The 26,647-nt window shown below is 40.0% G+C and overlaps 2 protein-coding genes across 9 annotated transcripts in view; both read left to right on the top strand.

The window, feature by feature from the left end:
* LOC102047643 (harmonin) overlaps positions 1–10,419 on the top strand; it is a 51,436-nt gene extending 41,017 nt beyond the window's left edge. Inside the window, exons 16-21 of one of the 4 annotated variants that reach the window (XM_055722885.1) lie at positions 4,354–4,395; positions 4,707–4,760; positions 4,912–5,011; positions 6,374–6,483; positions 7,197–7,252; positions 9,045–10,419. In XM_055722885.1, the coding sequence (XP_055578860.1) occupies positions 4,354–4,395; positions 4,707–4,760; positions 4,912–5,011; positions 6,374–6,483; positions 7,197–7,252; positions 9,045–9,057 (375 nt within the window). In that variant the 3' untranslated portion in view covers positions 9,058–10,419. Of the gene's footprint in view, positions 1–4,353; positions 4,396–4,706; positions 4,761–4,911; positions 5,012–6,373; positions 6,484–7,196; positions 7,253–8,171; positions 8,390–9,044 lie in introns of those variants that run through there. The other 3 variants (XM_055722883.1, XM_027810518.2, XM_055722884.1) reach the window with 3 other exon arrangements.
* Positions 10,420–23,846: 13,427 nt separating this feature from the next.
* ABCC8 (ATP binding cassette subfamily C member 8) overlaps positions 23,847–26,647 on the top strand; it is an 83,068-nt gene continuing 80,267 nt past the window's right edge. For 3 of the 5 annotated variants that reach the window (XM_055722282.1, XM_055722281.1, XM_055722283.1), the window contains exons 1-2: positions 23,849–24,102; positions 25,265–25,406. In XM_055722282.1, coding sequence (XP_055578257.1) covers positions 23,907–24,102; positions 25,265–25,406 — 338 coding nt within the window. In that variant the 5' untranslated portion in view covers positions 23,849–23,906. Of the gene's footprint in view, positions 24,103–24,624; positions 24,718–25,264; positions 25,407–26,647 lie in introns of those variants that run through there. The other 2 variants (XR_008734155.1, XM_055722284.1) reach the window with 2 other exon arrangements.

Here is a 26,647-nt window from a genome sequence, read left to right as displayed (position 1 = left end):
ATGAGCTTATAATAATAATTGGTATTTAGGTCATATCCTCTTCAGGATGAGCTGAAATACACATATCTTTCAGCTTATCAGCTTCTTGGGGAATTAATAATGGAATTCACATTTCAATATAGGAAATTCCTGACAGAAGAGTAAATCTTAGATGTGTAACATATATTTATCATGACTTTTCAGTATTTTGGAAACTATTTGTCTTGTATTTTGTGCATTATTTTTTTCCCCAATTACTTTTTCAAAAATCACAGAGAAGAGACCCCATCACTATTGTGTAGAAATTAGGGATAAAAGGAGTCCTGGAAAATATTTTTAAGAAATCTTGTGGTATGGAAATGTGCATTATTTATGTAGATTCTCTAGAATTCTTTCCTCTTCATATTCAGTACTATTTCACTGTGTGTGCTCTCTTATTTTGAAACAGTATAGGGAACAAGCGCTAACAAGTGCAAGTGTGATTCAGTCCCTAGAAGAGCAAAAAGAGCAGTGATATTATTTGTGAGTAGGTCATACTTGTTTACAGCAAAAAGTTAATATCTGGTTTGGCAATTCTCTTTCTTTTGCAGCCACAAGAGATGTTTAAAAGGATGGTGGTTTACAATTCATCATTTAGATCTAACAAAAAACAAGTAAAATAACATTTTCCATGTTTTGTGTGGTACTTCTTGTTTTGACTGACCATGGATCTAAAACTTTCCTTTCTAATCCTGTTACTCAGTTTCTAAAACAGATGCAAGACAGTCCTAGTGCATGAAAACTGCTAGACTACATAAACTTTCAGTGTGTGCCTGTGGCTCCTGCTAGTCTAGACAGCTGAAGAGTGAGAGGATAGTAAATCCTTCAGATCGAACCATCTGTTACTACTTACATGGTTAGTGCAATCTTTAAGATAGTTGAACACTGATAACTGTTCTGATACTGACAATTTTATTTTTTACATTCCTGAGGTTTCCTTGTTTCTTCTAGTCTCCAGTTGCAATGCTTTCAGTAATAAGTTCTTTAACAAATAGAGCTATTATTGTAACCTAGTTATTGGTAGGAAACCAGAGGAATTGATAGTGGAAAGCACTTATTCATACAGGCTTTCTGTATTATGTAGGATTTTTCTTCTGTGTTACTATTATTGCTTTCGTCTGTCACAGTAATGAAGTTTTCATCTCTTCCTCTTTGGTTGACTGGTGGTTCAACAGATGGTCCCTTGAGGAGGTGAACTGTGTGCTTAACTTCTCTGCTGCTGTTAAAATGTGATGGTTTCTGTGCAAAACACCTTTATTAGTGCAAGCTAAGTTAGATGCGTTGCCATGTTATATGAAAATGTTGGCACACAGTTGTGAGCTCACAGTATGAGGTTTTGAGTCGTAAATTCTTTTGATCAGTTACAGTGTAGATCTAGAAGGGAAAACTGGATTTGACTGAGATAGATCAAACTTCCAAGATTGTTCAGTTGCCATTCAGTATTAGTATGTTCTGTGTATATAACAGTACTGTTCTCGGCAAACCTGGTTTTGGGAAAATTTTGTTATATCTGATCATGTGTTTGTCTTTCAATTCTTTTTTGTTTATTTTATTTAGGTCTCAATTGCTGTTGACTCTTGATGCTAGTAACTTCAGTGAGCAGTACTGTCGGCTTAGGTGCTTGTGTTTTGGTTTGGGATTTTTTTTCTTTTTTTTTGACTAGTAACTTTACCTTTTATCTAAAACTCCAGGTGGATAATTGTTCCTGTGCAATCAAAGGTTTTAATGTTCCAGATTCTACTTTCATTCAGTCCTATGAATGTGATGGTTAAGAAAGGATTAGAATGATCTTACTCTTTCGCCTGAGATGTCCCGAGTGGTGGGGAGGGTAGGCTTAGCAGTGTGGTTTCCACTTAGTGTTCCTTGGTTCATTAATCCCTGCTTGGATACGGAGTGCACGCTCTGCACACTGAATCTGCAATGCCTGTGGCTGTGAAGATTTATTACAGTTCAGTGGATGTCTTCATTGTATTATAGCTGTATTTGCATGTCATTGGTTTTAGATCATATTGGTTCTTTGCTTGCAGGATTTTGTTGTGGGGTTGAGGTTGGTGTGGTTTATGTCCTGTTTAAAAATTATTTTCCCAGGAAAACTTTCTTCAAGGGCAACATCTGTTTTTCATGACGGCAACCTGAGACAAAGAAAGTTCACTGACTTCCCTTAGATTACATAACGAATTAGAGACTTGGCTGAGATGGGAGTTCTTCCCTCTTAAGTTGCTTGCTCAAAAACTACAGATGTCTACTTCAGCCGTGATTCCAAAGGGCAATACAAATTCAGCTAATCAAGCTACTAGTTGTTTGGGCAGCTATCACTGTAAAATGATACCATTTAGTAGTATCATTACCTCTTACTCTTTAGTTAAAGTATTCATAAGATTAATATACTTTGTAAATGAATGAATGAATGATTGGGTTTTTTCCCCAGGCATGAAATTACTACCGTTGCTGAAGTATGTGATCAAATTCTTATTTATGCAGTTCCTCAAAGTTAGTAGTTCACAAATGTAATGCAACCCATAATTTAAATGCTAAACAAGGTCTCTCATGTTCCTCTATTCCTCTTGTGTTCCTGAAAGATGTTTCTAATGCATATTTCCCTATGAAAAAAACCAAACACACCCTCCTGTGGCAGTAAGTAAAGTTCTGCAGTTGTGCCATGAAGATTTAGCTCTCTGGAGCTTGGGGAAACAAAGTTATGCTTCAACCCTTGCAAACATTTCTTCTCTCTCAGAAGAAACACAGAATGACAACGTGATTTGCTTAAGTTGGTCTTCTGAGCTCAGGGAAAAGGTGGAGAGAGAAAGCCCGCGGGAAAGCGTGGGTTCACGCTGTACAATTCAGTATGCCTGTGTGTAATGCCTGCCAATCCATACAGGAGTCACCGGCATCGCTCAGGGTCTGTGTAAGTGCTTAGACAAACAGGCAGCACTGTTGTACATTTGAGTGCCAGCTACTGCAGAGCTGTGTAGCAGTGCTCCCTGACTTTGTCAGAGCTGGTGAGATGTGACCCCATAGGGGTCATAGTCGTGTCAAAATCAGGCAACTGATATAGATGATAAAGATGGTAACAGGAGGAGGCATTAGTGTTTTCTGTTGCAACTTTGTCATTAGCAGCTAGACCTTAAAGTTACCAGAGGAACCTTAAGCTGTGCATTTGATTTTCAAGTGGAAAAAGGCTTAGCTGAGTCTGAGTGTGGAACAGGCTTTGTCATCATGTGGATTCAGTAGGAAAGAGGGCAATAATGAATATATCAAGCTTAATCACACACTGACCTGCTGGTCTGCATCAGATACTGGCTTGCCTGCTGCATCAGCAAAGGGTTGTGTGCTTCTCTGTTGTCCCATGTCACCAGGTTATTGCAGCTTGAAGCCACAAGAATGATAAAGCTTTTAGGTGCCTCAGTAATGATTTCATTTTAAGTCCTGAAGTCCTTACTTTAACATGCATGACAAGTGCAGAGTTTTTATACATCTCCAGCATCGCACATACAGTCTTGCCCAGTATCTACTAATCCTTGAAATTACCACCCAAACACTGTTGATGCCTGCTTGCTGACTCAGGAGCTCTCATCTTTGCAGAAAAAGTAACTCCTGCTTTTGCCCTACAGTGTTGATCTGATAAGGGTCACGCACTGAGCTTTGAAAGTATAAGGAGATGTGGGTCCTCTCAAAGCTTAAATCTTGCGCTACTGAACTGCAGTATTGTCTTCCCCATTTCAGACATTCACTGCCAAAACTTTTCAGGCCTCCACAGAACCACATAAACCCAAAACTGATTGTTCTGCATTTGCTTGTGGTATGGAGCCAACTCCATGAAATTCTATTGGAAAGGAGGAGACAAGGGGGCTGGAAAAGGGTCCTACAACCCAGACAGCATGGAATATGGATGCTGACAGGTGAATTGGAGCCTGTCACATCTTGTGGTGTTAGTGCCCAACATGGTGATCGTCCCAAGAAAAGTTGCTTGGAATTCTGTGTGTTGCAGACCATACCTGGCCATGATGCTTTCAAGATTTGTTTTGGGTCTGTCAGGTGTAGAGAGGAGCTGTGGAGCTGACAGAGTGGTAAACTGTTCCTCAAAACTGTTCTGTAATATGACCAGCTCAAACCGCTGATCTGTCATAAGGTTTTAAAATGTCTTCTGACTGTCAGGATCTTTTGCTATTTTCTGTCTTCTTGACTATTTGCTGCCTTTCTGTGCTTTTCTTCATTTACTGTCTTTCATAGCTTACAGAATTATGTGCTGTCTCACTAAAATATAAAATGGAGTTTGTGTGCTAAGTGTGTGCATGAGCCTGATGTTTTTACAATAAAATATTGTTTTATTCTCAGGGCTTCCAGAAATATTTGGAAGATTTTGATCCATATTCAATGGTAAGGAGAGAATTCAAGTATGTCTTACTGTTTAATACGAAACATGCTAGAAAAAACACATCCTTTATTTTGAGGGCTGGGAGGGGTTAAGGTTCTTGCTTGTTGGTTTGCTGGGGCTTGTTGATTTGTCTTTTTCTAGTCAGGTTGAAAAGGGAGTTTTCTTACAGGAAAACATGATTTGGTGTTCTGATCTTTCTCTAATGCTATTTTGAAGGAGGGAAAAGTTCCTCTTCTCCTATAAGCTACATAAATCAGCCTAATTCTTTTGTGTGTCCAAGGTGGAAATGACTAATCATTATATCTTTTCATAGTTTACCCCAGAGCAGATTATGGGAAAAGATGTGCGGCTGTTACGAATTAAAAAGGTAAATACTATATTTGAGTGGTTGCAGTTTAGAGGGTTCATGTAACCATTTCATGTACAGGCCTGTTTACTGGGAAGAAGGAAGGAGTAAGCTCCTGTTGATGGCAAAAATTAACGGCCTTTTCTGAACTAAAACTTTTTTTTTTTAACAGGAGGGATCATTAGACCTTGCAGTTGAAGGCGGAATTGATTCTCCAGTTGGAAAGATAGTGGTGTCTGCCATCTATGAGGGTGGTGCTGCAGACAAACATGGTGAGTAGCAATGGGGAATTTGAATGCTGCTGCTAAGTGGCTCCTTACGCTGACTGAGATGTTGGCTGACTTCATAGCTGTGCCTGGTACTGACAGGCACACTTCAACTGTGCAGGGCAGCCAAGTTCTGTCTTAGCTTTAATGGCAGCTCAGAGAGTGGTGCTTGGTTTGAAGAGTGCTGCTTAAATTAACAATTAGGTAAAATTTATAGTGTTTAAGAAAAAATGGTCACTGCTGCTCTATTTTTATTATTAAAGAATTTTCAGTAATGTGGCCTGAAAAGTAGAACTGCTCTCTTAATAAGGACTCCCTTTTTTCCATACTGATACAAAAAAACCCCAAACTAACAGCCCCCCACCCTCACCCCACCCCATTCTCTGGTGTATTCTGTTAATTAAGGAAAGCAGAATATGGTCTCCATTATTTCACAATTTGCAAGCAAGAACATTTGTAGTATTTCCACATGCAAAGCAATTGCCTGACCACAGCTACGCTACGCTGCTTAGTTCTGTTCTTAATGCTACTTTCAGTAGTAATTTGTTTAATAAAAACCCTGGCTTTACTCCCAAAATCCCACTAAAGGCCAGAGTCTTCTGGCTAAGTTTAGCTCCCTGGAAGGCACAAGAATGTGCGTAGCAACACATCCGGGCTTTCCCCTGTTGGCCAGTATCTCTCATCCTTTCTGTGAGAACTCCAGCGATGACCAGGTAGACAGACAGGACGATATCTTATGTTGTCTTTGCTGACCTTGTCTCAACCTGCACCTCAGTTCAAGTCACTCTTGCTGTGAACACACCTCAACCAACCACTTGATCTCTCAAATGCTGTTTCTCTTTGACTATTCGCTGTTGTGAGGGTCTCTGATAGCTAAGGCTGTCCCCTTACCAACTGTGTTTTCCCCTTCCTGGATTAGCAAGTCAAAATCAGTCCTAAGGACTAAACATTACACATGCTTTTGCAAAGAAACAGCAGGCCTGCAGGCTCTTGATAATTGCCACTTATACCTTCAGGGCTTCAAGTAATGCTGCCATTTTCATAGTAGTAACAGCCTACAATGAACATCAGTTTGTAAGCTGTATAGATGGATTACCCAAACAGGCAAACTGCTACTATGAAAATATTATTGAACTAGTTTCTTACTAGTCATGATCAATAAGAGGTTAGTGTGTCTTTTCCATGCCTAAAATTTTCTTTTGCTTTTGCCTGTATCAAGCTTTCTTGTCTATGTCAATTTTTAGTGTAAGCCTTCACATCTAGTGAAGACACTTCTCATTATAGTGAGTACTACATAAATATGGGACAGAAAAGACTGACAGATTTTTGGGTTTATATGTCTGTATGCCATATTGGTCTTTTCACCAGGAGGCATAGTGAAAGGGGATGAAATACTAGCTGTAAATGGCAAGATATTAATGGACAGCAGGCTGGCAGAAGCACAGGCAACTCTAGCAAAAGCTTGGAACATGGGTGGGGTAAGTAACCTGGAATACTTCTTCATTCTACCTGTAATGCTCAGATGAGGTTGAGGTACACTTTTGTTTCATGACATTATCACATCAACATAAATAAGATTGAAAACATCAGAAGTAACAGGTATGTCATGTACTACCAAAGTGAGCTGAAATCTGCAGAAGATACTGGTATACAGCATCTCTGAAGATCATGCATGTAATTTACTGTAAAAGTTCACAGCATGTAGCCACATGTCAAGACTGGTATTTAAACACATTACTTTCTGAGTGTTTATAGTATATTTATCTGTAGAATCTCTCTTTGGTATTGAATATTACTTGCAAGCTGATTGGAAATTTATGATAATAGTTTATCTTATCTTGGATTTCTTAACGTACAAGTAACACTGCACTTTGGCTCCAGTGCGTGTTTTCTCAGCAGGAACTGTATTCATTGCTAAGATGACCAAATACAGGATAATTCGTAGAATTATTATTTTTAAAAGCTTGTTGCAAGACCAGTAGATTTTACTTCAGTTTCAGGACACAAGGAAAACAGCTCAATCTTGAAACGGTCTTCCTATAGAAGTCTTTCATAGAGATGTTTCTGCTTCTCCCTGTGGTTTACCAGGAATAGATTGCCTTCCTGATTCTCTATCTGATGGTGGTCCACTATAATCATCTCTAAAAGCAGGGTTTAGCAGCTCACGTTTGCCTGTGCGTTTCCTTTTCAGGATTGGATTGACTTAGTCATTGCGGCATCACCTCCAAAGGAATACGATGATGAAATGTAAGCGCCTAAATTTTATTTCTCTGGGGACTAAAAGGCTAGTAACAGTAGTCTACACAGATTGCTTTTTTTATCAGGCATATTTCAAGTATTTACTTCTTGTGGATTACATACCCTTCTGCATCACATAGTTGCTAATTGGATAGTTATAAATAGCTATCGTTTATTACAGCAGTGGTTCCCAGACTTTTCAAAATGGCGATTCTCAGAATTGGTTGTACGTGACTACACACTCATACTTTCAGTTTAAAGTTTGAGGAAGGATTTGGGGGTCTGGTTTGTTTTTTAGAAATTACTTACTTCAGTTTGGAATATTTACTGTGGTCCCATGGATCATAATTTGGGGAAACAAATGCCCATAAGCATTCTTCATCGCAACCAGATGTTTAATTCTGGTTTGTCTTGTTTTTAATTACTATCTTGTATTATATCTTGTATTTAAGTTACTATCCTTGTCTAAGCCAACTTAAGTGTAAAATTTTCAAAAGAGCCAAGTGATTTGGGTGTCTTGGCAATTTGGGATGTTCACAGAGTCTTTTTTTTAAAGATGATCAGCATAGGTGTGAAATGGAAGAATCCATGGCTTAAAGTGTTAACAGAGATATCAAGCTGATACAACTTGCTTTTCTTTGCACAGTTTTAAAAGCAAGACCAATGTTTTCTAGCTTGGCTGAAGGAAAACATGTGAAGATATCCTTACTACCAAGTAAAATGGCAGAGGAAAGTTTTGTAGTCACAGTTAACCCGGATTCTTGTTCTATGTAGAATACTAGAGTATTAGTTGCTGTAAATTAGTATAGTTCTACTGGCTAACACCAACTGAAGATTGCTGTAAAACTGTGTTTTAATAGCTGTGCGTTAACTAACAAGCAAGGAAATAACTGTCACTTATTTTTGTTTTCATATCCTGTGTATTTAGCCCTACTATTCCCTCATCAACAGTCAGTCCTAACACACACAGAAAGGTTTTTGAAGGCAGTGCACCCGTGTACAGACAAGGGTATCTCCTGCAGCTGTAGCCACTGCAGTGTTCCCTCATGGTGAATAGACAGACCTGGGTTAACATGACTGTCCATTGTGAGGCTGCGTTATTTTTTCAGCATGTGCCTGCCTGTGCATTGCATGCCACGCTTGCTTTTTGTTCCTGGCGTGCTGGAGTGTTCTTTGGGCTTTTGCCATGCTTGTCCTATCAAAATATAAGTATTTAGTTTCTACTTTATAATGTCCCTTAGAGGTCCTCCGCAGAATTGGTTTGTCATCTGCCAGACTATAAAATAAATAGGCCCTGCCTAAACAAGTAGGATTAATCTAATTTTTCATATCTGTGGACTGCTGCTGTGGCTTTGAGAATTCTGAAGTATATAAGTAACTACAAATTAATTCCTCGTTAAGGCTTGTCCAAAGAACAAGTTTCCATTTATATTATAAGACAGTGTGCCTGTAAACAAATATTTATGACTGTTTGGTTTTCACTGCAGCTTGCTTGTGTTAATTTGTTATTATACAAGGCGTTTGCCCCGAAATTATCCTTGTGTCACAAACTCAGTTTACTGTGTATGGTTTCTCTATGCTATAATTACTGTAAGTGCAGTCATAGATCTCTAGAAGAACCAAGGTAATGGTTGTTGCATGTGGGTATCTGTGGTCTTCTCGATTATTACTTAAAATACAAATAAAAATGACTAACTGAGATCCAGTTATATAAAATTATGCTTACCAGAAAGACTGAAAATTGCACTACAGCTAACGGCATCTGTTTCACTACCTTTTTTTTTTTTATTACTTTCTGCAGGACTTTTTTTTAAAGAAGGCAACTCTGGAGAAATGAAGTCTTTCCTCTGCAGAAACCTGCTTCTCTGTAAATCAATAACCACATGAAATACATCTTTATTTGAAAGAAATATGAGCAATCAGGCCTGTAAGTTGAACTAGAGACTAATTTGAGTAATTCCAAATCATTCTGCAGACATACAGCAAGAAATTTTTGCAAGATCATTGAGGACTGCCAGTGAGCATAGTTTGGTCTGTGAGAACTGTTTTGTTGGGGTTTTTTGCTATTTTGGGGGGCCAAATTCTGAAAATTATCTTTCAATTTTCCTGGAAATCGACACCAAAATAACAGACAAAGATAGAACACAGATGTCTGTTCCCACATGCAACACTTGTGATTACACATTCACAGGCCAGTTTGGGTGTGAAAAGGATTATATTTTTACTCTGTACATAGTGATTTTCCCTGGGCAAATGAGAATGTATATAGGTAACTTCTGTTCTCACTCTTCTTGTACTCTTTGGAGCTACATTCTTGTAGCTCTGTTAATGTACATTTCTGTTGCTTAGTTGTGAGTTGTTTTCAGTATATAAAGCTGGGTGGTAGAAGAATCGGCAATACCAGGAGTGCTAGAATTATATGGAATAATCTTGGTGATGCTAATACAGTGTAAAGAATCTTCTCTACCAGCAATAGCTAGCAAGTAGTCCAGATAAAATCATTATGTGTAGTCACAGTTATACTACAGAGTATTTGTATTGGTGGCAAAAATTACTCCCCTTTATAGTCATGGGTGGAAAATGTGGGTGTGATTCACAGTCTGCAGTTATGTACTTGGTTCTCAGTGAGGCTGCATAGTGACTTCCTGCGCAGTTTAGTCATGTAAGTGTAACATTTTTTCTTTTGGTGACAATATGTCTTCTGTTGAGTAAATTCCTCAAGACCATAAAATCTCTACTAACCTGGCTTTACTAAATCTGCAACTGTAATCCTACTTATTTAATTTTTTTATATTATCACACTATCTCTGTAGAAGTGTCCTTGTCTTCCTTCCTTTCTTGCATCTGCCAGTTTGTATTCTGTTTTTTATATCTTGTTTAGATTTTTCTCACCTGTACTAATGAAAGCCAGTTTATAGTTCTTTGGCATATTGAATTCCCCCTGAAGTCTTCTTTCCTTTTCAAGTTCTGGAAACCCTCTTTTCTGTAACACAGAAAAACAACAGTGATGTTCCTGAGAACTCCGTGCTTATACAGAGATCATTACTTAAGTTGACTTTGTTCATCTGCAGTATTGTTCCAGTATGCCAATTAATGTGTCTGGCAGGGTACACATATTAGAATGTTTAAAATCTTAACTCTTACAACCAATCTAGAAATAAAATTGCATTTGCCAAATGGAAGAAGTCTTGCTTCCTCTTTCTCTCTGGGTTTGTACATCATAGTAATAGTTAATCTGAAGTATACAGATTTCAGAGTTATCTTTAGTAACAGCCCATTTGCAACACAATGCCACCCTTGTGGAATTCAAAAGAAAATTCACTCTGCCCAGTAGGGAACTGTCACTCACCTGAGCTGCAGTCATCTTTTATTGAGGTTTTTATGGGCAAATCTGGTCATTCAGTAGTTGGCAAGCTACTGAGTGCAGCTGCTGCAGTTTATTTGTTTGCTGGGTCTTTGGGTGCATCTACCCAGAGCTGTAGGCTTCCAAACCAGCTGACTAATCTAAAAATGCATCAAGATTAGCACCAGAGGGAAAATTGCAGCAGGATGTACTTCTCCTGTGGCTCTGGTTCCCAGTTGCCTACATACTGCAACCATCTGGACTGTATGACAATGCAGATAGATGAGCAATGCTATCAAATGTTCTCTTGAGGGAGGCTCTGATGCTGTGTACCAGCAGATACAGAACCACATTAATGCACCAGTAATAAACTTCAGCCTACAACCAGTGCTTGATTGTGTGCTGTCTTGGCACACAAAGAAACTTTAACACAGAAAACTTAAAGTTTAGATATTAGAAATATTTGTACTGGTGTTACTTTTTCAGAGACAAAAGAAGCACAGAAGACTGAGCTGGGAAATCTGTGGGAGTACCAACAGTTAAGTTGTAGCCTTGTTTCTTAGTCACAAAACTATCTTTCTTCTCCCCATCAACCCTGTTAACTTGATTTGCCTGGATACAACTTAAAATGCATGAGAGGCAGTTGAGGAAATAGTCTCATTACTTCGTGTATATTAAGAAAGTGTTACTGTGGGTGTTTAACCTGTGTTAGGATGGCAAAGTTGCTTTAGGTAACTTCTTAGAAGAAAAGGGGCTGACATTTCTGAAATCTTAAAATGATCTTAAGCCGTTTGTCAGGTAGTTTTTTACTTCATTTCTGGTTTTCATTGCCCTGGGACTAGATCACATTTGCCAGCTAATTCAAGGAGTTGGAGGATGCTATGAGAAAATAAAAGTTTTCAAGCAACTTCCCTTCCAGTTACTCTGGAGTGTGTGAGCAGAGCATCCCAAATGTAAATCTTTTAAACAGGCGTGCCCATTTGAGTTACTACTGCATTGTTTTCTGGTGGCTGTAGTAGTCATTACATGTGCCCATGCCTCACCCCTGTTCAACCAAGCCAGCTGTGAAAAGATAACAGTGAGGGTAAATGGGACTTTCTCTCTTTTTCAGCCAGTGCTTAGTTTCCTTTGGGAGTGTGGAAACTCTGACCTGATGCACAAAACAGGAAGAAGTCCAAGTACTTCACTGACAGTGTCATGAACACTTCATACCGCTTTTAACATAAGATGTTGTTTTGTTTTTCATTCGCTGTAATCTCAGAGGGAGTATGTCTAGTTTCTCAGAGCTGTTTGTTTGGTTAGGACCGCTCAAACCCACTATCTCTCTCTATGGGATAATAACCCAGAGGAAAAGTTTCTCAGAACTGTTAACAATCATTTTTATTCTCTCAGGAATTTCTTGGCCGTGTTAGTCACAGCGTTGTCTTCAGCATACTCTCACAGTTGCTGAACTGGAGCATGAATTACATTAGAGACTTGCAACTTTCACATCTGCTCTGTGAGCCTGTGCGTGCCTGTGTGCAGGCAAAAAATGTGAATCCTTATGGATCAGAACCATGACGTGCATTTCAGGATGGGAAATACTGCTGTTTATTACTCATATGGATATTAGCATAGGGAAGTCTTTGATCTATTTATTACTGACATTTTACTATTTCAAGAACTCAATTATGAGTTTTTACTTATCATATGACCATGGCATCTTTTAAAACTTGTGTTTCAAAGAATTTATATTTTTTTTCTTAAAAAAGCTCTATTGATCAAGAAATTTATATACATAAAGGAGGGGTGTATATGTGTACACACACCAATAAGATTTTTTTAATCAATTTCGTTTGAGTAGCATACATGTACAAAAAAATCTCAGCACTTCACAAATATGAAATATAACCTCTGAATATAAGTGAGTTGTTATAAACCCTATTGCCTTAGAAGCACAACTGAAAACCATGGTTTCATGTCAAAGGATGTATATCTTGTTGTAAGGAGCTTGGTATGCAATAGCTGATACATGTTCTCTGTATGTTGAATTTGAAGTAGGGGCAGACTCAGGGTAGCTGCTATGGAATTCTCAGCAACCTTTCATCAAACGTGGTATCTGTGCTGACACGATCAAACTGTCACCTTTACACCATCTGAGGACCAGGTCTAGTGTGGAAAAGCCAGTGTCTTACCTGTAAGGAGCTCACCCTTAGCATTATAAATCAGATGAGTCTAAAATCCCTTATTATCAATTTACGATAAGCTAATAAGTTTGATCCTGATACTGAGTGTGTCCTCCAGTAGTTTATCTGCCCATTTTGTCTTTTGCCATTGTTCTTGTTCTCAAAGGTTTTGTGGGTTTTTTTCTGACCTTCAGAAATCTCTGGAGCGGATTCCAAAATTCCCTTGTTCCAGACTTGAAATCTGAGGAAGCTCCAGGTGGGCTGCTCTCCAGTCATGCAAACAATTTCAATGGAGATTGGCTAGGATGCTTTCTTTCCTTCTTCCTAAGGCAGGCAGCAAAATGTTTGCCTCTGCTGGAATACTGGGGGCCTCTGCTGGAATACTTCTTCCTCTGTTACTAGACCTGTATTTGCTGTATTATTGGAAGAAACTGATATTAGTATAGCACTTTGGTGGGGCTCAGGATCTATCTGTAACATGGTAACGTGGGCTATTTTTGATCTTCACTGAAAGCATCTAAGATGAAAGAGGAGGTGGAAACAGACACAGGAAAAGCAATCAATAGGTTTCTGTTTTCTACAAACAAACTTTTTGAAATGTGAAGCGTGTTCAGCTTTAAGAGGATCATGGATTTCAGGTAAGAAAAAAAAAAAGTTCTCTGGACTGTGATGCTTGATGTGTATGATAATTTCCAATGAAGATTTTGAAGTATCGTTGTAACAACCACTGGAAAGAAGTTTTAAGGAATTAATTTTGAACCAGTGTGTTGCAGACTAGCAGCTCTTGGATACTTAAGTCTGAATGTATGTTGTTGGACTCAGACTGTCAACATGGAAAAAAGAGTGGAGTCTGATGTACTGCAGATAGCTGCTTCATCCAGTATCACAAAACCTGCTGCATGATTAGCAGTGGATATCCCTTACACATCTGAAAGGTAATTGTGCTTGATAGAAGCTTCCCACTTATAAGGTAACCATAGACTAGAACAAGCAAGGCTCTGATCCAACGAAGCACTTAAGTACATCCTTAAATTTGAGCCTATGAGCCAGTCCAATTGACATAGGTTGAGTTCAATAATACTACTCAAGCTTAAGTACTTTGCTGGTCTGGGGCCTGAAGTCAAACTCTAAAGGCAAAGGATGCCTTAGCCCTGGAGATGTTGTTATGGAAAGCTGTTATTGTTAATGCTGAAGTTCTAGTATTCCTATTGAATTTCAGTTCCTTTTCATTTTCTGAAATAACCTTTAAAGGTTAATTTTTCCTGCCAGCCCCCACTGCCTATTTTCTTGGCTTGTCCTCCTCTTATCATTTCTCACCATTTCTCTTCCAGACATGAGCAGAACTCATTAGTCTTCAATAGCTATAACAGAATTTGTTTATATGGTGTTTAAAAGAAAGTCTGGGAGAGACCAAGACCCTCCCCACAGAAACTGAGTAAGCTAGAAACCAGGCAGCTCTTTTGAGGACAAGGGCTTTTATAGGGAAGTGAGAGAAAAAGTTGCTAGTGGTTATTCTTTATGCAAAGATACCCCCCCAAAAAAAGGTTTCAAATCACTTTTCTCTGAGCTTTTGTTCTCTTCCCTCTGCCTTTCCCCTATGCATTTATTGGATGCTTTAGCAAGAGGGGGACTGAGACCCCGTGTTCGTGCTGGCAACAGCTTGAGGCTTTTGAGCATTAATGTCATTTGACAGAGAGAGGGTAACACTAGATAGAAAACATTTGATTAGAAACGCTGGGCACAAAATTAAGCTTTGATTAGAATCTTGTGATAAGTATTTCCTTGACAAGATGAAATAGTTTTTCAGTAGATTATAATTTTTCAAGTAACCTTTTTTTTTTTTGTTACCCTTCATCCCCCTCCCAGCATAAAACCTGACATTTTGAGACACCCAAGAATACTTTTGACCAGCAGCAATTCCAACAGCAAGGAAGCACAGAGGGAAAGAAGGAGAAAGAGATGCATGTTTCCATTTTGATTATTTGCAAAGAATTGTGATGAAGCAGATCTTTCAGTGTGAGGTATCAACCTGGTAGGACAGAAGAAATGCATACTGTTCCTTAGTGAAAATCAGGCAGCTCCACCTTGGTGCAAAGGAGTGACATGCATAGCAGGAATCAAAAACTGAAGAGTTCTTCAAGCTGGGTAAGAATTCCGCTTCAGAGCAGTCATTTGTAACAGACATCAAGCCATTCACACAGAGACTGTAGCTGTTTAAGAGAATAGAAGGAACGGAGATGATTGATGTTTGTCCATTGTGCTCGTGACACCAGGTTGTTTTTAATTCACAAAGGGGAAGGCAGCTTCCCCATCACATATCTCATACATCTGGGTATGGGCAAGTTTTCTATTTTCAAATAAACCAGCATTGTTAAGTCAGTACATGTGGCATGCTGTGGTCTAAAAATCATGCACATTATCAAGACACAAATTCCAGATTGCGTGAAGGACAACAGAAACAAATCTGTTCTCCAACTAACATAAATTTCTCATCAATGATTTCAGTGTTAACAGGTGGGTACAACACATTTCATAACGTTGCTTTTCTTCTTGGAGTAGAAAATTTGATTGCAACAAATCTGTGTTAGAACTCATAGGACAGATTGAAATGGAGAGGGTGGGCATATTTTGTGGTCAGGTTTTTCACAGGGAAGTTATTTGAGTGTATTAAGTAGTCTGGCTTACTTGTAATGATTTGTCCTAGATGGTAGTTCTGCAGGAAAGCTCTGTGTAGGTGCATGTATGTTTTTTAAACTTTGTCAGTATTCATATTTCTATACCTCTAGCCAAACAGATGCAGAGACTTTTTTTTTTCTGTTGTGTTACTGAAGCACTTAATGAATTACATACCTTCTGAATGATAAGATTACCTGGTTGCCTTTTCTAATGGTATATTTAAACCTACATGTACATGAACAGATATGTTTAAAATACCATAGTAAATAGATGGAGAGAAGTGTCTAGACTTAAAAATGACACCAAGGGACAAAATGCTTACCCTTCTTTACACTAGGACAATGCAAGTGACTTTTATGCGAGGCATGTCACCATTTTCCTAGAAAGCATATTACACCTGAGGATTAAATCTCAACTATTCTTTATTATTGATCTAGTTTCTTAGTCATGGAGCAATGACCAGTATAGTCAGCCAATATAGTTCCCAATAGTGGAAGAGAACAGAGTTTTTATATAGCTCTAACATGATCCATTCCTTATCTTACAGTATCCTGAGCTTTCATGGCCCAAAACACAAGTAAATGGAGAAGTGGCCAGTGCTCTTTTATGATGTGGTGAAAAGAATAGGCTGTTCAGGATTTGTTAAAGAAGTCCTGGCCACTTTCAGGATTGGGAATATGTCGAAAGCAATCTTACTTTTTCTGCCCAGTTACTTCGAGCATGTGCTGAGGATGTGTCCCTGGCACATGTGAGAAAATCATCACTTGTCAGTGCTCTCCAGCTGGATGTGGTGGTTGTCTCCACTTCATTGCTGTTACACTGTAGATGAAAAACAGACAGCAGATGATGGTACATGAAAAACTTCCATGACTGAGCCTTGGCACTGGATAGCCCCCTTCACATTTGGACTGCTAAAATGCAGACATAGAGAAAGTTTCCACCAGCTTATATTGCCATCTTGCCACAGATGACAAATATAGCTTGGGGAAAGCATTCTGAGACAGGCTACCTACAACCATGAGAAAAATAGAATCAGGAATAATTCCATGTAGGAGGGAAGATTAGAGTCTGGGAATTGTACCCTGCATACCTGTAGTATTAAGTGTTCCTACTGAGGAGCTATGGACGTAGGTTTGAAAAGTACCTGGGACTGGATTAGGCCATCAGTCTCCTACTAAGGAGACTCCACAAACTATTTCCTACAAACTAATTCCTGTATGTCTCTTTACTATGTTTTACAAACTGGTCTCATAGGCTGGGCCTGATTCCCGGTGTCTTGCATGTGCTGCGTGACGGTGTTGAGGATGTTCTGCTCCATAACTCTCCCCAGCACCAAGGTCACACTGACAGGGCTATAGTTCCCCAGATCCTCCTTCCTGCCCTTCTTGTAGATGGGCATCATGTTTGCCAACCTCCAGTCTTCTGAGACCTCCCCAGTTAGCCGGGACAGCTGATAGATGTAGTATTTCATTTTAAATTCTGTTGGAAATAAATGTCTTCATTACTTTCAATGCATTTTTTTACCACACAAAGTTTAGAGGGATGCTGTAGCTATACAAAGCCCGTGTTTCTATCATGCACTCCTTGAAAAAAACAACTTGTAAATGCACTGTATAACACATTAAGACTAACCTGAATATTTACTACTCTCACCCACCCCTTATTTCAGCCACTTAAGGAATTCCTAGTTGTAAGAGTGGAGTAAGAGTTCAAAGTATCAGGCAGGATCATTTCCTGAGGGTAGTCCTCTATGTTATTAGAGCATGAAGGACCTGTGGCATTAGTTTGAACAGCTGAGATTTCTTTGGCCTTCCTGACTGCCAAGGACAAACAATCTGTTGATGAGGGACTGGTAGCCTAGCCTGTCTCAGTGAAATCCATTTTCTGTGTACAAACATGACCACCACAGTGTTCTGTGCTGGGCAGTTGCTTTTGCTCCTATTTAGATTTCTCCCTTTTTCCTTTGTCCAAAAATACTAATTTAATGTGACCCAGACTTGTAAATAGTTTTAGCCCCCTTGATTCTGCATCATTTTGCCCAGCTTGAGTGGGTTTTTTTATAATGCATACTAATTTGAGGGTTTGGTATTTAGTTAGTCTTATTTATTCTTGTTATAAATTTGTGGGCAGGGTCTGTGGACACTTAAAAAAAAAAAATTCTTGCTGTAGAGGGCAAAGAATAGTGCCATGTTTCATTACTGAGGAGAGTTGTGAAACTATCTCTTCCTCCCCTTTACAAAGCTACTTGATTCCTCCTGAATACTGACAGTATGAAAAATCCCCATCCAGGGTAAAGGACCTTTGGCTGGTTTGAAGGCTAAGGCTGTGGACCATCGGCCATAAGTGAGGACATTCAGGATTTACTGCTGCCAGGTAATAGTGGCACAGTCTACAGTTACTTCCATGCAAAGCTCCTACCTGTACAAATTGCTGTACACGAACAACACTGTTTGTCTGTAAGCAATAATGAGCCTCAGGTTAAAATCGTCTTGGAAAAAATGCAAACCAATAGGAAACAAAAATCCCACTGTCTAGGAGTTCCATTTCTAATTAGAAAATCAGTAAATTAATTTTCTTTACATTTGGTATGGGTATTGATTGTTTTAATTCCCTTGAGCCGCTGAAAACCCCAGATGTAGTCGGTATGTGGGCTGAACTCAAGAGGAAAGCCTCCTGAAATGGGCCTTAGACAATTAGTTAGTTATATGATAAATCACAACAGGGAATAAACAGTCTTGGCTATTCAGGATGGAGCTTTTTGTACATACTCATGATTTGTGGGGGTTTTCTTAACAAATTCACAATGTGATCATTTTTGTCATTCTTTTAAGAGTTAGAATAAATGCCATATTGCAATCTATTAAACAGAAGAAAATTTTGTTTGCAAAACAATTTGCAAAATCTTGAACTGTAACACCCTTTTTGTTAATTTTTTGTATAATTTTTTCAAATAGCGGCACAGGAAAAATACATTCCAAACCTAAGTCTGAATTGATAGCTTTGATTTTCTCCTTAATTGTGCTGATTTTACCCACTGTGGATGAATCGAGGCACAGCCTGCAACAATTCCCAGGTGGTGAAGAAACAAATCAACTAACTACAACTCTCTAGTGTACCTGAACAGAAAACTATTCTCTATTCTGAAAAGAAAAGATAGTAGCTCCATTTTGTTTCTAATAATCTTTAACAGGCAATTAAAATCTTAGTTTTCAGTCTCATTTCTGTTTTTTTGGAAGAATTCCTGGAAAGGCCAGTGACTGTTAGCCCTGTTATCTTATGTATGTATTTGTTAGTGTGTGTGATTGTTGTAGTATAAACAGGCAAAATAATCTTTTATATACAAAAGTCTATATACAAGGCAAACATCGTAAAGGCATTTACTTAACTGAATCAGTAACTAAAATAACATTTGCTGAAGAATACCACACTGAAGCCAGCACACGAGTTGTTTATTGGCATGAGTTAGTCCACAGCACTCAACTTACTCTCCTGAGGAAAACACAACACTTATAGTACAAGTACTACAAAGGCAATGCTCAAAATATTAACCATTTAAATGCTGGGAAATAAACTAAGGTACAATGTGATCAGTGAGATAATGTGGAGATTTTAAGAGTGCCTCTATGTACAAGGATAGTCAGGAGTGAATAGAAAGTTGGTTTAGGCCTGATTTTCCAAAATTATTGCCTCAGCATTTCTCAGCTCAACTTAAGATGTTTTCAGGTGTTGAGCACCAACCAAGCTAACTGAAGCTGGGGTAATAAACTCCCTTCCAAAATACATGCAGGCTGAATCAGAGCTGTAGGTGAAGTAAATAAGTGGGCAGGTTAAGAGGAAAAGCAAACCTTTTACTGGAGAGCTGGCTCTTCTTTGGGAATGAGAAGTGGGTGGCCGGAGGAGAGAGAACTGATGAGTGAAACAGTAACCCCTCTGCCTAGTTGTGAGTGAGATGGGGGGTATTGTCACTTGAGGAAAGCACCATACTTCAAGAACATTGTCCTCATTGTGAAAAATCCTGGTGATGCAGGAGGGCAGTGGAGTACCAGGTGTATCCTTAGGTCAGTCTAGTAAGGGCAACAGCCTGCAGCCCTGCAGTCAATTCACCATGCATTTTGCCAGGTATCACCAATGCACGATTGTTTGTTTAGCGCTTCAAAGGAAGGTGAGTAAAGAGCAAGCGCTTTTCCCCCAGGTTTCAAGTGCCGTGTGGTACTGCCAAGTCAGCATTGCTCCAGCTGTATTTGAACTAGGAAGCTAAAGTCCAATGGAGGAGCTAGTTCAAAGCAAGTGTAACTGCCTGAATGTTATGCTTCATGTTGGAAAATGTCCTTCATAAACCAACAGAATGATAGAGCTTATGTATGTAGCTGAAGCCACAAGATGCCTGAAGAGTAGTGTTCAAGGACTACAATAACATAGTGTGGCTTCCCCAGTCATAGGTAGAGGAGAATGGTGTTCCGTGAAGATAGAGTGAAGAAAAAGTGCTGTTAACCATTCCTTCTGTGTAAAATATGGGAAACAAACTGAACGCTTGAATCGCTAATATGTATGCCACTATTTTTTGGTGATGTAACAGTGGATGCAGAAGAGTGCCACAGAGTTCCATTGAAACTAATAACAGGAACACATTTAAAAATAAGCTGTTCTAATCTAAAACACTTCTCTGAGTATTTGCCTAAAGATGATTTTCCAACTAAGAGCTTGTATTTTGTTTCCGCTCTAAGATTAGATCTGCTTACTCATAAGTTCTTTCTTCATTTTTAATGAGGGACAGCAATTAAAAATTAATAAGGTTTATTTAGCCCAAACCAGCCATTTCTGTGAACCTTTGCACTATTATGCTTATTGCGCTATTTTTAATAGTAGCACCTTAGACAATTTTTACAAAGAAATTTCATTTGCTTTGTCAAATGATATCTTCTGTGAAATGACAGAATGGAGTTCTTTGTTTCACAAGAGTAAACCAACAGTTTCCTCTGGAGGTGATTTTCTTGAATTTTTTTCCTCTCAACCTTTCCCAGTATGCTTTTGAAAGAGATTGATAGTTTGCTCCCATTCATGTAAATTGCTTTTCCTCTCTACCTGCAAGAGTAGAATTCAAAGGGAAGCAAAAAGTCATATATCAGTACATCTTGTTTAGCAAATTTTAAATCACAATAAGGATTTGCTTTATTAGGGTTTTTTTCTGATTAAGATACTTGGTCCCATTAATGGGTTTAAAATACATAGGAAAGTGAAATTTTCCTGTTTGATGCCTAAACTCATATGCTTAACTAATTTTGAATGTGGTCTGTGGCTGTGTTCAGACTTTCAAAATTTTATTTTTCTTTTGTATCTGTGTTTCTAGATGCATACATAAGCAAAAACCTGCAGAGTGATTCACAGTAGCAAAGCCTGTTTTTTAGGGATAGACCACTTCCTCTACATACTACTGTTGAGAGAGAGGTCAGTGCAAAGCAGCAGAGTAAGAGTAGGAAGAAACAAATGACAAAGGTAGAAAAGAAAAATGAAAACTTCCACATAAATTAGTATTTTTATCTGTTAAAAACAACTATCAGATTTAGAACTCTGAAGTGTCAATACTTTACTACAAATACCAAAACCTTCCTGTATCCTGTAGGCACACTGAAATTCCAAGGCAAGCATAAAAAGTGAATTTACCTTGGAGTAAAAATATTGCCCTTGTCTACCTGGAACTCAATGTCAAATGATCAAGGTGCTTCTGAAATATTTCCAGTCACCTATTGAATGTGTTGGTGGCTGCCAGGTTCTAACTTGACTTGTCATCTCTAGTAGATATGCCGAAAGGATGAAGCAGAAAACTGACTTCTTGTGATATGGAAATAGAAAAGAGTGAGGGGAAACAGGATCTAATGGGACTTCTGTAAGAAAATAGGTTGCATTTGCAAGACGCAGATAAACATAGTTTGTTGATTTCATGTTGTTCTTTGCCTTTTCCTTACTTTCAGAAGTATGGAAATTCTGTTCTCACAAAGCTTCACAAAAAGGCAGCTTTGAGAAAAACCCTATTCCTTTGTGAGCTGCTCCAAAACCCACTGGATGCAGGACTAGCAAAGAGTCTGGGCAAGTGGGTTCGATCTTTTGACACCATAGGCAATCATGTCTAAGCTTTTCAGAAAAGGATCAAACTCTGTTTTAGAATTGTTTTGTGAAGTTACAGAAAAGCTCTTTCACCATTTGTGAGTGAAAAAGAAATTGTCATTTGATGCTTTACTGAGCAAAACCAGTATTTGTCCAAATTCAACACTCTTGGTTTCATCGTTGCAGCATGGACAAAATCCTAGCATTCTTACTGGAAGTGTTTGGTTTTTATAGAATTTGTGTGTATGCATGTGCCTGTTTATTGCTAAGATGCTCAACTTACAAATTTTAGTTTACCAAATGTTTTGATTTCTGTCAGTGTGGGTTTTTTCAGTACCTCATTAAGTAGTTAATTGTAATCCAAGACTCTTCCCCATTTAACTCACCACATTTCTGTTCAGGTTGCCAGCATGTTTCTTTCTTTAGCTTTGTGATGGGTGCACAACTGTTGTATGACCAGGACCGAGACCGTGAATTTCAAACCACCACATTAACTGTGTAATCTTGGCTGCATTTGGAAACCATTGAAAATATAAATTTCAAATTCCCAGCTATGAACACTCCTGATTGTTTGAGAAATATGTTTTTTTTTTTTAAGATATTGTGATTGATACTTTGTAGTAAGGGAAGATGGTCTCAAGGTTCAGAGACCACGCAGAGGCTGTGGTTGTATGCTCAGTTCCCAGATTCCTTTGGAGACTTTGGCAAACTTCAGTTTCTGCGTTTAGTTCTCTGGTCACAGTGACCGTGATGATGATTGCTCTCCCAGATCTCACCCCATGATTTCAGTCTCTAGAGTGCAAACTCCTAAGACTTCTTCGCTGCTGTTTCTTCATTTGTAACACAGAGCCCTTGTGGTACTCGCAGCCTCAGGAAATACTAAAATATAAATTATTTTAAAATTATCTGCATGTAAACTGCACATACTGTTTATTAAATAACTAATAGGATAACAGAGATGAGCTTAACCAGAAGCTCAGATGAATGCTGGGTTCTGTCCAAAACCTAAAATAATTATAGTCTTTCCACTGTGGGTATAACTAACATTTGAAAATACATATACACAGGATTTGGCTTGGGGTTTGTCGTTTAATTTTTATTCTTGACCACATTGCTGTAGCCCCAAAAGACCCTATATAAGAAATAATATGTAGCATGTGGAGAATTACTACTTCTTGCCTCCTGACAGCAAGATCAATAAAGGCAGCATGACAAAAGTAATTTTCGGATCTCTTAGTGGAGCTGTGTGTCCTAGAAAAAAATGTTCATTGTTATGCTGAGCATCCACAGCTTGTTTCTTAAAGGAAAAAAAGGAAATTTTTCATTTATGGGGGTAATTCCCTTAGAGGCATTTGTCCAACTTGGAGCTTTTGGATTTTGAAGAGTTAAGCCTGGATACACGGGCATTACTTGATTGCATTTCTGTTTGTAGCATGTGGCAAGTTGTATTAAATACTTAGCTAAGCCATGGATAAATGTGACTGGGAATAAAAGGAGCTTCAAGGCGAAGGTTTGGGTTACAAATCTTTATGTTGAGTATTACATCACTATGTACCAGAGATATTTGAATATCAGGCTTTGACTCAACCTGTGCTTGGAAGTGTACGCCGGGTGCAGACTTGTGATGCACATCACGTTTTATTTCTGCAGTATTATCCCCCAGCATGGAGGTATTTGTTTGGCTTTGGCTCAGCTGAGCCTAACTTCTGCTTGGGACAAAAGGATTTGAAAAATTTGATATCTAGATTATTTTGGTATACAATTGCTTAGGGAGTGATGCAGAACCCAGGCGAATTAATGGTTTGATTCCCCCTGACTGCAGCAGTCAAGGGGTGTGTGGGGTGCGTGTGTGGTAGGCTTGAACTCATTTTAGAGGTAAAAAAAGGTAAAGCGTGTACATAATAGCTGCTTAGGATATGTTGAAGTCTCCTTTGAGGATAGAGTGCAGCTATTTACATGATTTAGTCTAACAATATCTTCACATAGCTTGGTGCTGGTGTCTGCACTGACAAGGTGAAAAAGTACACTTGTAATGAATAGCTCCTCTCTCATCACTGATTCAGTGTTGGCCTTTTTTTTTGTTGTTCGATGTTCTGTCTTATTAACGACGCATAGAACACTTAATTAGGGCGCCGCGAGAGCGCTGGCAGAGCGTTTCTGCGGCAGCTCCGGGGGGCCGGTGCCGCGCAGCCCTGTGAGGCGAGGCGCGCGCTTCCCGCCTTCCCGCCCCGCGGCCCCCCCGCCCCGCGGCCTTACCTCAGGCGGCCGGTCCGGGACCCGGGGCAGGCGGGGCGGGGGCCGGGCCGGGCCGGGGCCGTCGCTCGGCGGCAGGTGTGGGCAGAGCCGCAGCCGCGCAGCCCGCGCCGGCCCCGCCTGGATGTGCGCGGTGGCGGAGGCGGCGCCCGGCTGCGCGCAGGGTCCCGCCATGGCCCTGGCTTTCTGCGGCGACGAGGGCAACTCGACCGCCTACAACGTGGACCACGGCGTGCTCAACAACGGCTGCTTCGTGGACGCGCTCAACGTGGTGCCGCACGTCTTCCTGCTTTTCATCACCTTCCCCATCCTCTTCATCGGTGAGTGCCGGCGGGTCCGCCTCGCCCTGCCCTGCCCGCGGCACCCGCCGCCTTGTTTCCTGCGCCCGCGGGTTTCCCTCAGCGGCGCTGCGGGTGCGGTGCCCCCGCCGCTGGCCCGGCCTGGCCTGGCCGTGCCGCCTCTGCCGCGCTGCGGGGCCGTTCGGGCGCCTGTGCTGAGGCTGCCCGGTGCCCGCCGGTGCCCGCCGCCGGGGCCGCCCGAGGCGGGGCGGCCGGCGGGCGGGCCCCCGGGTGCGGGGCGGGCTGGGGGAGGCTGCGGGGTTTGCCAGCAGATTGTGACTGGCAGCGCGGGAAGCAGAAATAAACGTGCTGTTAAACACCAGAAAAGCTGGTCAGTCAGCCTTAGGTTATCCGTTCGTGTTCCCTGCGGTTGCGGAGGGGTCCCCGCAGCCGGGCAGCCCTCCTCGTTACCGGCGGCGGCCAGGGGGGTGCCCGGCTGTAACGCGCCCTGTCTGCAGCGGGTGCTTCGTGCTGACATAAAACTGGGGTTACCGGCAGGTGGCCCGGTGGCTTAACACATGTGGCTGTCACTGCTCCGAGTGGGGCTCTCCTCAGCCTGCTCTGCCCTCCCGACAGCCCTGGGACCGGCTGCCTGAGGTAACGCTCCTTCTCTGGAGCATAAAAGGGCTAACAGCACAACTGTTAAAACGGGGTCAGCTGGAGAACTGCTTAGTAATTGGTAATTGTTGTTCATCTGGCTTTTCTTAGTATTGCTATTTTTTATCTAGATCGAGAGAACAAGTTACTTCAAAAAAAAAAGTTAAGGTGTAAATGCTTCAATTAAATGTATTGAAGCAAAGATAAAATAGCGTACATATTATAGTGTTTGTGGGTATGTGTCAATATGTTCAATTGTTGTTTGTTTGTCTGTTAACATATTTGAAAAACATTTAATGCCTGTAATTCATAGTTGCTAAAAGTATAGGAATTTAAGGCTGTGTCCTGTTTGCGTTGTTGATTTTATTCCATATGAAGTAACTAGCACATCGTTCTGAAAATATTCAATTACAAGCATATTTAACAACACAGTTGTGTTAACTTCAGTAAAGTGGTTTCTTGTATGCATGCTTTTCCATATGCAGGAGCTTTGTATGTCACTCTTGCTGTTTAAGAAAGCTCTTCATAATTTTCTTTTCCTGTTTAGGATGGGGGAGTCAGAGTTCCAAAGTACATATACATCATAGCACATGGCTTCATTTTCCTGGCCACAATTTACGCTGGATACTGACATTTATCCTCTTGTTTGTTCTGGTGTGTGAAATTGCAGAGGGCATAGTGTCTGATGGGTAAGTGTGTGTCCACCTTCTCCTGATAGCACTGAGCATTTTAAAGGTCTCAGGGTAGGTATTTCTTCCCTGTATAAATTCTCATGGGGACCATATTCCTTGTGGTTACGAACATGCAATCTGTATTCTTGGTGATTAACCTACCGACCTTGTATCAGAAATTCCATAGACCTTGCCAAGTTATGTACACATGCACAACTGACCTTAATCTTTTTTAGTTCAGCTTAATGACAGTATCTTTCCAAAGAGTAATCATAGATAAATCCTAACAATTCAAGCAGATGGTGACATTTTTGTGATATGTTTTATGTCCAACAACCCAGTCCCACAGTCCTTACTCAGGCAGAACTCCCATGTGCACAGTAGGTCACACTGTTCCCCCACAAACAGAGTTCTGTTCATCTTAATAAAAGGAGTGGATCTACTGGGCCTTATCTTATACCCCGTAGAGTTTCTTTTGGTGTTTGTGTAGTACTTAGGATTGTTACCTTGAGCAGAGCAGCTCACAACGTATAAGCCATGTTCTATCATCTGTTACTCAATTTAGGATGTCTTTAAACAGTGGTCTGTGGGGAAAAAATTATTGTAAGTGAAACAAGTGATACCAGAGAGCAATTTATTATGAAAAAAAATAAATGTTGTCTAACAATGATTATGACCCTCTTTCTCTAAAGACAGGTCTGGTTTTTGTAACTTATGAATTTGCAACCCAGAGGTTATAAAGTTGAAGCTTATCGTTAAATAGAACAAAACCTCTCAGTTTAGCCATCTATATAACAACTCTCCACCAACCAGCATGACAGGCGTTGCAGTATTCTGCTGTAGAAGCTGATATCATAATTATTATTATAACTTCCTTTAAACATATATAAATAGGATGTTTCTCAGTGCCAGTTTTTTTAAAAAGGGATTTTTCTCATGCTTATTCAGAGTTATCAGGGTGTGGGATGCTCAGAGCGAAATCTCCTGCTATGAGTTTTCTTTTTTACTTTGCTCTTTAGCAGTTCCTCTTGTTCTGTTTATTTGCTATTTAACTTGACTCAGAATGCTGTTGTTAAGTAATAAGTGTCACCTGATGAGAATCAAAGCTTCTAGCAATATTGGGGGAGTGCCAGCCCACAGTCGTGCCTCCTGAGCACTCCGGAGACTAGTGAGTGCTCCAGTGAATAATAGCAGATTTTGAGACTCATCAGCTTTCTAAGACCAAAATGGATCATGCTGGTAAGTCCTTTTAACAGCAG

Source organism: Falco cherrug, chromosome 10, assembly GCF_023634085.1.
Source record: "Falco cherrug isolate bFalChe1 chromosome 10, bFalChe1.pri, whole genome shotgun sequence".
Classification (NCBI taxonomy): domain Eukaryota; kingdom Metazoa; phylum Chordata; class Aves; order Falconiformes; family Falconidae; genus Falco; species Falco cherrug.
The sequence above is the reverse complement of the archived record's forward strand: the minus strand, read 5'-3'. Positions and strand labels throughout refer to the sequence as shown.